Source organism: Bombus vancouverensis, chromosome 1, assembly GCF_051014615.1.
Source record: "Bombus vancouverensis nearcticus chromosome 1, iyBomVanc1_principal, whole genome shotgun sequence".
NCBI classification, from domain to species: domain Eukaryota; kingdom Metazoa; phylum Arthropoda; class Insecta; order Hymenoptera; family Apidae; genus Bombus; species Bombus vancouverensis.
Window position 1 is genome coordinate 17,577,033 of NC_134911.1, and position 12,249 is coordinate 17,589,281.

Consider the following 12,249-nt stretch of genomic DNA (forward strand, 5'->3'; position numbering starts at 1 on the left):
TTTCTGAACGAAGGCTTTTCTCGACGAATCCGATGATCTCGTGTCCTTAGACACACCCCATTATAGTTTTCCTCTGTGGCATCATCGGGACAGGAAAGGCATTCTCGCTCGCGATCTCATCGATGAAAGGAGTAACCCTTTACGACCAGTGAACATTACGCGTCCGACTTAGATTTTGTGAGCACGTTCATCTATCATCCCGTCGACCGCGGATTCGTTATTGAACCTAGGATCATTGTCATTAGTTTCTCGAGCACCTAACTACCGCGGTTACTTGTCCGGTTCTATAATAATCGTATTTGCACTAGTCAATGTCTTCTCCATTGCATAACGACAACGTGTAACCCAAACGAAGATTCGTTTCACGCCCCTAACCCTAATTCTAATGTGCGCTCCGACATCAGAAGTGGGATCAGTGCCGGTTATAACAGTGCAAGAGCTTACGACCATCGTGCGCGAGTTAATTCCGTCGCTAGTGCAAGAATCGAGTGTGGAACCTAACAATTTTTCGACTCCGCTGCATGGTGCGCAGCTACCAATCTGATTATGGAGGAAAATCATTTACAAAGCAGTTTCCTGAATATAATTTCAATACCGAGTGTCGAATCGACTTCCACGTTGGTGAGGCGCCAACTGGTAGATCAAGCCATCCGGGTGAGTCGTTTCCATTTTACCCCGATTTCGGAGCCGAGTGTTCGCTAATTAAAGAATCCGTAGTCTTGAGAATTTCTGGCAAAAGAACGATTGATATAGTAGTAATGCGAGGAATAAGAGATATTGGTACTAAACGTATCGCTCAAATCTTGCCCGTTGCAGGTGTTAGTGGTTAGAGATAAATTTTTCATGTCCTGGCTGATAGTTATTTAAAAATACGATATCGCGATTGCTCGTCAAATTTTAAGCCAAGATCTTGACGTAATATTACACAAACTAGCCTCGCTATGTGTAAAACAAAAATAATTCATGCCCGTAATAAAACCGCTGAAAACGAGATCGATGTCAATGAAGTTGACAGTGAGGTACGTGGTAGTGATAAAAGTCGATTAATCTTTCTTTTCGAAAATTCAGAGATTCATCCGTTACGGGTTCCCTACGTACTCGTACAAAAAATACAGGACAGTTAGAAGTACAATTAATTGATCCTAACATCGCCGTACAAGGAGTCCTAATAGACTTCGCGAGCGCAGAGTAGTACGTGATAGAACAAGCGACTTAATTACAGCCAAAAATCATAAAGCCTAGTAATTCACCGTTCGCGAGCCCCGTGTTACTCGTGAAAACGAACAATGGTACAGATAGATGATAGACAGATTTTCGAGAACTAAATAAACATACGGTCGCGGATCGGTAGCCTTTACCCCTCATTGCGGATCGAGTCGCGAGATTGCAAAAGCGAGATATTTTATTATTCTGGACATGGCCGGTGGGTTTCTCCAAACCCCTATTCATCCTAATTCTAGGAAGTATACAGCATTGATTACCCTCGATGAACAATTTGGATAATAAGTTGTTGTTTTCTTCGAATTCTTTTGTGCCTTTGTTCGATCCATTCGATGTCCTTTATTTGCATAACATAAGTGCGTGCGCGTTTAATGTTTCTTCCGGAAGTCATTTTCGGGACGGCGATACTATGCTGACTCCGTCGAAAATGGGGATTCTTATATCTTCGGACAACCCTAATAATTTTGCAACTCATACTTGTCTAAATATTCTAATATTTATGTTCTTCCTTGCTACAATTTTGTAAACCATCAAAGCGTTTACTACGGAAACCCTCAGGAGTAGTCGCGTGCCAAGTCTTCTGTAGCATTTGACCCTTTTTAATTGTGGTAACATAAGAAATCATTTGGTCGGAGTGATCTGTACTACACTTTCCTTCATTGTATTCAGCAGCGGCCGCTGATTTCGATGTTGCGAACAAACGAAACGAGAGATCGTTCTTGAGATTCCTTTGAAAACACGTATAACAGCCAACGTGCCATTCGTACGTTGTCGTCTATTTGGATGATGTCCTAATTATTGCCGACTCGATAGATCAAGCTCTAAAAGTATTGCACACCGTACTAGATACCCTTGTAAAAGCCGGATTCTCCTTTAACTTTTCAAAATGTTCTTTTCTAAAGGCATCGGTACTCTATTTGGAATATGTAATTTACGTCGGAGAAGTTCGTCCCAATCCGGGTAAAATGCACGCCTTGAGTTCTTTACCTGCGTCAACGACCGTCACACAGCTCAGGCAGTTCATAGGTTTAGCCCTTTATTTCCGAAAATTCGTCCCTAAATTTTCACGGGTAATGAAACCCTTGTATGCGCTTACTTCCGATAATAAAAACATGACTTGGACAGATAGGCATGGAAAAATAAGGCAAAAGGTAATTTCCGCCCTGACCGACGCGCCGGTGTTAATGGTATTTGACCCGAACTACCCGATAGAACTTCGTATCGACGCTAGTTCGGATGGATATGAGGTCATTTTAATGCACAGGGTTGAAGGTAAAAATCAAGTAGTGGAATATTACAGCAAAAGAACTAGCCCTGCAGAATCTAGGTATCATTCCTACGAATTAGAAACGCTAGCAGTTGTAAACGCCGTCAAGCACTTCCGTCATTATCTCCACGGACGAGAATTTCTTGTCGTCTCCGATTGTAATCCTTCGAAGGCTCCCAGTAGTAAGGTAAATTTAAATGACAGGGTTTACAGGTGGTGGGCTTACTTACAAACTTTTACTCTTGACATTCTGTACCGGGAAGGTAAACGAATGGCCCACGTAAATTTTGTCTCGCGAAATCCCGTAGACTTGGATCACCTTACGATCAACGAAGTCATAGAGAAGGAAATCAATCTGACCGAAATCTCCGAAGACTAGCTATTAGTGGAATAACGTCGCGACTCCCAAATTTCTGGGATCGTCAATAAATTACAGAACGAAGAGCTCGCGGAAGACGTCGCGAATACGTATGAGTTACGGTCCGGTACCCTTCATCGTAAAATACAGAGAAAAGGCAGAACTCTCTGCTTGTCCATTGTCCCCAGAGGTTTTAGATGATCTGTTATTAACCATGTGCAACAGTCAATTATGCACTTAGGTTGGGATAAAACGCTTGAGAAACCGTGCGAGTGTTACTGGTTCGAAGGAATGGCGGAGTATGTTCGCCAATTCGTAGAGAACTGTCACGCTTGTCAAGTTTCAAAGGCCAGTTCAGGTAAAATACAAGCTGAATTACATCCTATACCTAAGACCAGCATACCTTGGCATACAGTTCACGTGGACATAACGGGCAAACTAAGCGGTAAAAGTGGTTCGAAAGAGTATGTCATTGTTTTGGTCGACGTCTTCACTAAATTCGCATATCTGCATCATACTCGCAAAGTAGATTTCCTTAGTACCGGTAAAGCACTTAAGTACTATATTTTTATTCGGCAGTCCTTGCCGGATAATAGCGGACCAAGAGAGGTGTCCTAACGGGTAAAGAATTCCAAGATTTCTGGCAAGGTGAACACTAAAACTCCACTTAATCTCAACCGGTGCGAGTAGGGCCAACGGTCAGGTAGAGCGTATTACGGTACGTTGAAAATTATGTTCACGATCATAGAAACGACCGGGCGATCGTGGCTAGACGCGGTTGGCAAAAATACGGCTGGCTTTAAATTGCACCACCAACCGCGTGACTAAATCGAGCCCATTGGAACTATTAATTGGTGGAACAGCAAAGACCTTACGACTCATTGATACCCGATAATATCGAAGAAAAAGAAGTAGATATCTCTAATGTAAGACAGCGGGCAATAGAGGATATAGAAATTGGTGCTAGGTACGATAAAGGTGGAGTTGACAAAACTAAAGCTAAGGTAGTTAGGTTTAACCTTGGTGATTTTGTATTATGCAAAAACGAGGAAAGAAACCAGACGAAGTTAGATCCGAAATTCAGAGGTCCATTCGAGATAGCAAAGATTTTGGAAGGAGATAGATATACTTTAAAAACCTTAGACGGCAAACAATCATATAAGGACAGACATGACAGACTGAGAAAGATGCTAGAAAGTTGCGCCCCTGCTGAGATTGACGTCTGCGGTGATGATAACGATGGTGATAATAACGATGCAAGTGCACTGACCTCAGAGGATCATTAACACCACGTTGTGGTCGTAGTGTATACCCACAGTGACGTTTTGCGTATTTGCAATATATCCACTGTGATGTCTCATATATCTGTAATATACCCACAGTGACGTTTTGCGTATCTGCAATATATCCACTGTGATGTCTCATACATCTGTGATATACCCACAGTGACGTTTTGCGTGTCTGCAATATATCCACTGTGATGTCTCATACATCTGTAATATACCCACAGTGACGTTTGCGTATCTGCAATATATCCACTGTGATGTCTCATACATCTGTGATATACCCACAGTGACGTTTGCGTATTTGCAATATATCCACTGTGATGTCTCATGTATCTGTAATATACCCACAGTGACGTTTTGCGTATCTGCAATATATCCACTGTGATGTCTCATACATCTGTAATATACCCACAGTGACGTTTTGCGTGTCTGCAATATATCCACTGTGATGTTTCATACATCTGCAATATACCCATAGTGATACACCCAACGTAGCAATATGATCCAACCAACTGAGATTCATCAGTGTACGAAATCGAACATGATCTGTCGTGTCATTACGGTCTGGCGACTCACAGAACGCAACTAGCACTTTGAATGCAAATCATAACGCTACAAATTCTTGTTCTCTTTTAGTTTTGTGTTGTCAAGCCTCCGAACGAAATTTTGTTATTGCACTGGACCCTTGACTTGCTTGGACATTTAGTTAAATCGTAAATAATGTCAGTTGAATCTAATGAAAGAAAACACGATATTTTAGTTACACACGAGGACGTGTGATAGTCAGGAAGGCCGTGTCGGAGATGAAAGAACAGCGGAGCCTTTGGAATTTTGGATAATCCCGCAACATTGTAACCTAGAGTCTACTATAGCTGTAATTGAACAATTGTAGTTATTCAACCCGATTGTAATTGTTCGAGAGTCGTGATAATGAGCTTGGGCTCGAGGCGACAGTCAGTCGCCGAACGTAGCCGCGGTCACGGGATGAACGTTTTGCCTAACAAGGTATGGAGTAATTCTATAGCTCTCCTTAAAAGAAATATTCGGGGCGACACGAGACAATAAACATTCCAACGGTTTCTGTCCCGTGGCTCGCCACGTGCAGACCCTATTCTTCGAGTAAGATGATTGCCAGATGTCGATGCGTCTCCGCAGGACATGTTCGGCTAGCCCGAGAGCCCGTTATAAATCTTAAGGTTTAGTTAACTAAAGTCCTTCAAACAGACAAACAGTCTTTGTCCCAACTACGGGAAGATAGGGGAGACATATTTTTCAACGAGCGCGGTCTCCCACTAGCAACTTTCCCTCGAGGGCGGCTAACATCCTTTTCTAACCACCGATATGGAGATTGACCAATTAGCAGCAACGCCAATTTCCCTTACTTTCTGAACGAAGGCTTTTCTCGACGAATCCGATGATCTCGTGTCCTTAGACACACCCCATTATAGTTTTCCTCTGTGGCATCATCGGGACAGGAAAGGCATTCTCGCTCGCGATCTCATCGATGAAAGGAGTAACCCTTTACGACCAGTGAACATTACGCGTCCGACTTAGATTTTGTGAGCACGTTCATCTATCATCCCGTCGACCGCGGATTCGTTATTGAACCTAGGATCATTGTCATTAGTTTCTCGAGCACCTAACTACCGCGGTTACTTGTCCGGTTCTATAATAATCGTATTTGCACTAGTCAATGTCTTCTCCATTGCATAACGACAACGTGTAACCCAAACGAAGATTCGTTTCACGCCCCTAACCCTAATTCTAATGTGCGCTCCGACATATATATATATTTACTTATATATGTTTCAATGCAAATTATTGACAATCATTGACATATATATAAATGAATTAGTACATATATATGAATGACATATATATGAATGAATTAGTAATTACAAAAATTAATTAACATATATAATTGCATGATTAACATATGTACATATAGGTACATATAATAAAGTTTCTTCAGAAATTATTTAACTAACTTTCATTTACGTAGTCAGTATGTATTTTATAAAAAATAAATGAAGAATTCTTACTTATGAGAATGTCATGAACTTTGAAGTGAAAGGCTTAATATTGTTCATACCTGTTCGTACTATATCATACTACATATATATGTACTGCATTGAATTAAAACAGTATACCTATGCATATGTATATATATATGTAGATTTATAATATATACAATTTATATTTCACATAATTTTGTTGTATTCAATTGTACTATGTTATTTATATTTATATTGAATAAAAATAGGCATGAAAGGAAAACGAATAAAAGTAGTTATATTATTTATTTGAAAAAATGTGATTATAAGTATATAAAATTTATTGCGCATTTTAGCATATGTATGTATATAGTTTTATAAAAATTGGAATAAGATAATGGATTACAAGATGGTTTCATACGATTTTGTGATTTTCCAACTCTATTTGTTTAAGAAATTTCTACTTATAAATATGCATTTCACTTAACTGTTCTACAATTAAAATTGTTAAGAACAAATTCTTATTTTACGTATTTTTTTAATGATTGATCATAATTGTTAAAATGTATTTTAGATAAGTATATTACAATAAGGTTTGTGAATAATTTTTTGAGCAATTATGTAAACAATATCTAAATGATTTTTATACAAAATTAGTAAATATTACACTTTATGAATTTTTAGTGTATATGAAATTATGAACATATTAAACTAAATAAGCTTGTTCTTTTAATACATAAGAGCCATAAATGGTTAGTTTCCATCATCATAAAAATAAGAATATGTTTAATCAGTAGCACTTTCCTTTGATACACTGAAAGGTTCTGCTACTACTTCTGCACCACAATCAGCAATTACAACATCTTTTGTTGGTCTATCTCGAGTATCAGTATTTACATTTTCAATTTTTCTTACTACGTCCTGTAAAATTATTTTCATGATAGATACTTAATAAGTTATGTAATCCAACAGATTATGTAAAGAAAATGACATACCATTCCCTTAATTATTTTGCCAAATACGACATGTCTACCATCAAGCCAAGGAGTTTGTTTCACAGTAATAAAGAACTGTGATCCATTGGTATCTTTTCCAGCATTTGCCATAGACAACCATCCAGCACCATAATGTTTCAATTTGAAATTTTCATCTTCAAAACGAGCTCCATAAATACTGCGACCTAATAAAAAAAATTTAATAAAATTAAATGTAATTATTAATAATTGTCCAATATTTTAAGTACTATAAAAACCTTGAGCTATGTGTCATTTTATGTAATAAAATTTAAAGGATTTATTAAATCTTAATTTTATACTAAATAAGATGTAATACATCAATTTTCAAACTAGTAATAAATAATATGATGATATCAAACCTCCAGTTCCATCTCCTTTTGTAAAATCTCCTCCTTGAATCATAAATTCACGAATGACTCTATGAAATTTACTACCCTTATATCCTTCTCCTTGAGGTTTTTTTGCTAATGCAATGAAGTTCTGGACAGTCTTTGGAACTGTTTTTCCAAACAGCCCAATCTCAATTCTTCCTTCATATTTACCATCAATATTAATGTCAAACCATACCTATGTATAAATATGTATGTATAGCTATAGATTTAATTATTTTCTTAAAATTTCATAGACTTGTAAAAACTATTGTTTCTATTGTATATCCTTAAATTGTATATCCTAATTACGAACTTAATTTAAAAAATTTTCTAACATATGAATGTAAAAAATAAATCAAAATATATATAAATCGAAGGTATATTATTTAATTTGAAAATAAGAAAAGCGACTATTTTTTAACAATGAGTCATATTTAGTTTATTTAGTTTTATTTTTATCTACTTTGTTCGAAAATAAATTCTTTGTTAACAAGTCTGATGTTTTATATTAGTACATTTCATTTATTTACCTTATCTGTAACTTTTGGGCCTTTTTTATCGTCAGCGTTACTACTTGAACAAAAGGTCGCTAACACGACTCCCACTAATAAAAGCGATTTCATTATTAATAAAAAGAATTTTAAAATTGAATGGGAATTAACAGGATAAAGACTTCTTAGCAACTATACACTTTGTCAGAGTGGTACATATACAATATATAGTCGAACGTGGATCCCATGCGCATGCGTATATGTTAGAAATGTGGGATCATTCGATTGGTTCCATTCACCTTGCATGTAATATAAACTACAACTGAGAATTGGTAAATATGTTATTAGTTGATAAAAAGATTGAAACAGATTGATATGATATGATATAATATGATTTTAGTATTTATTTAGCAACTGTTATCAATATTTGAGCAATAATTATAGAATATCTTATATAAAAATACATGTTCGTTTCAATGTAGTTGAAAATAAAAATTATTTACCACAATAATAAGATTTTAAAACTTACAATCTACAGTCTATAGATATCTCGATCTAAAGATATATAGGAGATTGAAAGTTTTACGCATTGATATGACACAAAATGATCTCTGGTGTTACAAACATATTTTATGCAACACTTCGCTAATTTATTCTGTTGCTTATATATGTACATATAGTATATACATATGTATGTATAGTATCTAAACCCAAAAGAAAGAGAGAGAGAAAGGACTGATTTTATGATTTAGTAGTTTTATAAATTTATTTCTGTTTTAATAAAATTGCAGGGAATTTTAGATTGTTAAACAAACACAGGATAAGAACATTATATGATCTTGATAATCAGTTTTACTACCAATCAAAATTAGGGATTAATTTAATTTTCGGTTATTACATATGTATCAGAATTAATTATAAAGCGGAAGCATTTACTTGATAAATTTATTCTAGTTGAATTAAGCAATTAAATCACGTTTGTTTCTTCTAATAAGCACAAAGATACATACACATACATATTTACGTAATCAACTGGCTTAAGGAAGTCGATAAAAGTTCGATTATCGATTAAATACTTTCGATATTCTAGTAGTGCTCATTTCAAGTAATCAGTGAGGTTAATCAGTATCGCGTGTTCTGCAAATAAACACAAGTTGAATATTATTTCTTAGCATTTCTAATGATTATTGAAACCTTTGAAAATAACAAGGTACGTATCTTTTTAAATAAAAGTCAGTTTAAACTCGTATTACGTTATCGCATAACAAGAATTAATAATGTTAATATTATTATTTCTGCTTAAAATTTTGTCGTTTCATCGAATGAGTGTGCATTTTTCGTTTGTTTATATTGTTTATTTATTATATGCGTTTAACATTTCTTATAATTTAATGTTCTTATTTTTAATGATTATGACATATTTGGTATTGCGAATTAAAAATTAATGAACATTTTATTGAGATTGAAATTTATTTCTATATCTATAATAGAATGAATTCTTAATTTCTTAATATTGCTATAGTGATTTACTGTTTCAATACAATCTTTTAAAAACTCATTAATTTTTATGTCTATAACAAGTGAATAATTTGTTGGACTTTGTGGATTTTGAAGATGGAAGATGAATCTATTCAACCAGGGACGAGTCAAGCTGATTTCATTAAAGAAGGATTAAACTTTGATATAAACCCAAATGAACCAATGACAAAAGCAGTTTTAAATGAACATCCACCTGAAGAGTGGATAGATATCTTAGGAAATGGACAGCTTAAAAAGAAAGTTATAAAAAGTGGGAAAAATGGAACACGACCAAATAGATCTGATATTTGTACTTTAAAAATTATTGGTAAATTAAAAGATGGTACGACGGTTGAAGAATATGAAGACCTCAAAATTCAATTAGGTGATGTTGAAGTGATTCAGGTATTGAGTGATATCTTTATTTTTTAAATCTCAGTTTTATAAATGTATTTTTTAAATTGTATTTCAGAAATGTTATATTGATTAATCTGCTATAATACTACTTATATTTTATTAGATTATGAGTAACATAATTATTATTAATTTTCCAATAAAAAAATTTTACTTAATATAGTAGTATCAATAATGTTTGTTATTACATTGTTCAATTGTAGGGATTAGATTTAGCAATTGCATTAATGGATGTAAATGAAGTTGCTGAAATTGAGATTGATCCAAGGTTTGCTTATGGTTCTCTAGGAAAAGAACCAAATATTCCACCAAATGCCACTATTTTATATACAGTTGAATTGAAGTCCAGTGAATTAGAAGAAGAAACAGAAACACTCCATGTCAATCAGCGAAAAGAAATTGGGTAATTATTTTTTATGATTGTTGATATTTGATATTATAATTGATTGCATATTTTCACTTCTTTTAAAGCAATAAAAAACGGGAACGGGGCAATTGGTGGTTTACTCGTAATGAACCAACACTTGCGATTCAGTGTTATCGGAGAGCATTAGAATTTTTGTTACCAACAGAAAGTCGTACATCTTACCAAAATGAAATGGAAGATACTACTACTGATGCAGAATTACAGGCTTTACTGGAGGATCGTATGAAAGTATATAATAATCTAGCAGCTGCACAAATGAAAACACAAGCTTATGATGCAGCATTGAAAAGTGTAGAAAGTGTTCTAAGTTGTCAACCTCAAAATGTAAAAGCACTCTTTAGGAAAGGTAATATTGTACACGTGCCATTTTATATATACATATAATAGTAAGTTTTGTATATTAAGCATATTACATTTTTTTTAGGAAAAATTTTGCATTATAAAGGAGAACATGCATTAGCATATCAAACATTGCTTCAAGCAGCAAAATTGGAGCCAGAAACAAAGGCTATTCAGTCGGAATTAGCTATTTTAAAAGAGAAGAATGCTAAGGACGCTCAGCATGAAAAAAATCTGTATCGTAAAATGTTAGGAGCACATAAAAATGACAATAATTATCAAAAAAATACAAAAGAACAAAAAAGTAAAAATTCATCAAAGCTTACATGGAGTTTAATTGGTGGAGCAACTGCAGCAATTTTAAGCGTATTTTTATATAGATTTGTTTCGTGAAAAAAATTTAGAAAAAAATTTAAATGAAACACATTGTCTAAGCTAAATAAGTATAAATATATATAATTAAGTATCATAGACTTCAAACTAAAAGATATAAGTATAAAAACAAGTAAAAATTTGATAATTTTAATAATATACGAACAAATCAAAAGAAAAGATCATACTATTAATAAAATTTTATTTAAATTTTGTTCAAATCTTGTATTATATATTATGTCTGTAAATTTTGCAACAAAAATTAGCATACAAAAATATAGTCAGTCTTTTCAATTGGATATTTACAATATACGGGGTGCTAAAAAAGGGTAAGATTATATTTGAGTAATTACATACATATTCTAAATGTATAAACTTCGTTGACATATATGTCAACATGAACTTTTTGCATTTACGAACGTAATTAATAAGAGGAAGATTCTCATAATCTTACTCATATTAATTATTTATTTATCTTAATATTAATAATGAAATAAGAAATACTATAGAATTCTTTTCCTTATTATTATTTTATAGCAATTTTTAAAACGATGTACAATAATGGTGTGTTGAAAAGAATATAAATAACGTGAGAAATAAATATGTACGAGATATATAAATTCAAACATTTATGTGAAAAAGTGTATATGATTTAAATGAATATGTACAATATATTTTACACTTGTGTTTTATATTAATAATAATTTAATTGCATTAATATTTTTGGGCATATTCAAATACCACTTAAATACGTATTTATGATATATTTTTATTATTTCAATTTTTTCTATTATTATTTAGATCTCATATACTATCTTATATTAATATAGTAAATTAGGTATGGATAACTGTTACCCATATGAAAGAATCTTCACTATGAACAATAGATCTATAAGTATGTCATTTGGTATACTCAATAATTAAAATGACATGAAATGAAGCAATAATCAAGTGAGTAGGGAAATGTCACAAAATTTGTTAATACTTTCTACTTTTAGAAACTTGCTGTTGCAATAAAAAACTCAGATATACAAATTATAACAAAGCATTATTTATTGAATGGCACTAATTAAGTAAATTAGCACTAATAAAATTGGAAAAAATAAATATATCTTTAGATATAACTTTATTATATATATATAACTTTATTATATCATACTTTGGGAAATAATGAT

General features: G+C 33.6%; 2 protein-coding genes across 4 annotated transcripts; one reads left to right on the top strand and one right to left on the bottom strand.

The window, feature by feature from the left end:
* Positions 1-6,413: 6,413 nt before the first annotated feature.
* Positions 6,414-9,039, bottom strand: Ppib (peptidylprolyl isomerase B (cyclophilin B)). 3 transcript variants are annotated; one of them, XM_076621799.1, is made up of 5 exons: positions 9,015-9,039; positions 8,044-8,117; positions 7,502-7,709; positions 7,122-7,306; positions 6,414-7,047 (listed from the first exon to the last, which is right to left on the bottom strand). In XM_076621799.1, exons 1-5 carry the CDS (start codon positions 9,016-9,018, stop codon positions 6,913-6,915), a joined length of 606 nt encoding a protein of 201 aa, XP_076477914.1. In that variant the 5' UTR covers positions 9,019-9,039; the 3' UTR covers positions 6,414-6,912. The 3 variants fall into 3 exon arrangements, with proteins under 3 accessions (XP_076477914.1, XP_033183280.1, XP_076477916.1); XM_033327389.2 differs by having other exon boundaries at positions 8,044-8,326; positions 8,941-9,029; XM_076621801.1 differs by having other exon boundaries at positions 8,941-9,015.
* On the top strand, positions 8,990-12,119 carry LOC117153385 (peptidyl-prolyl cis-trans isomerase FKBP8). The gene is made up of 5 exons (XM_033327387.2): positions 8,990-9,214; positions 9,619-9,927; positions 10,140-10,339; positions 10,408-10,709; positions 10,788-12,119. The coding sequence occupies exons 1-5, from the start codon at positions 9,185-9,187 to the stop codon at positions 11,093-11,095; spliced, it is 1,149 nt and encodes a 382-aa protein (XP_033183278.1). The 5' UTR covers positions 8,990-9,184; the 3' UTR covers positions 11,096-12,119.
* The last annotated feature ends 130 nt before the right edge of the window (positions 12,120-12,249 follow it).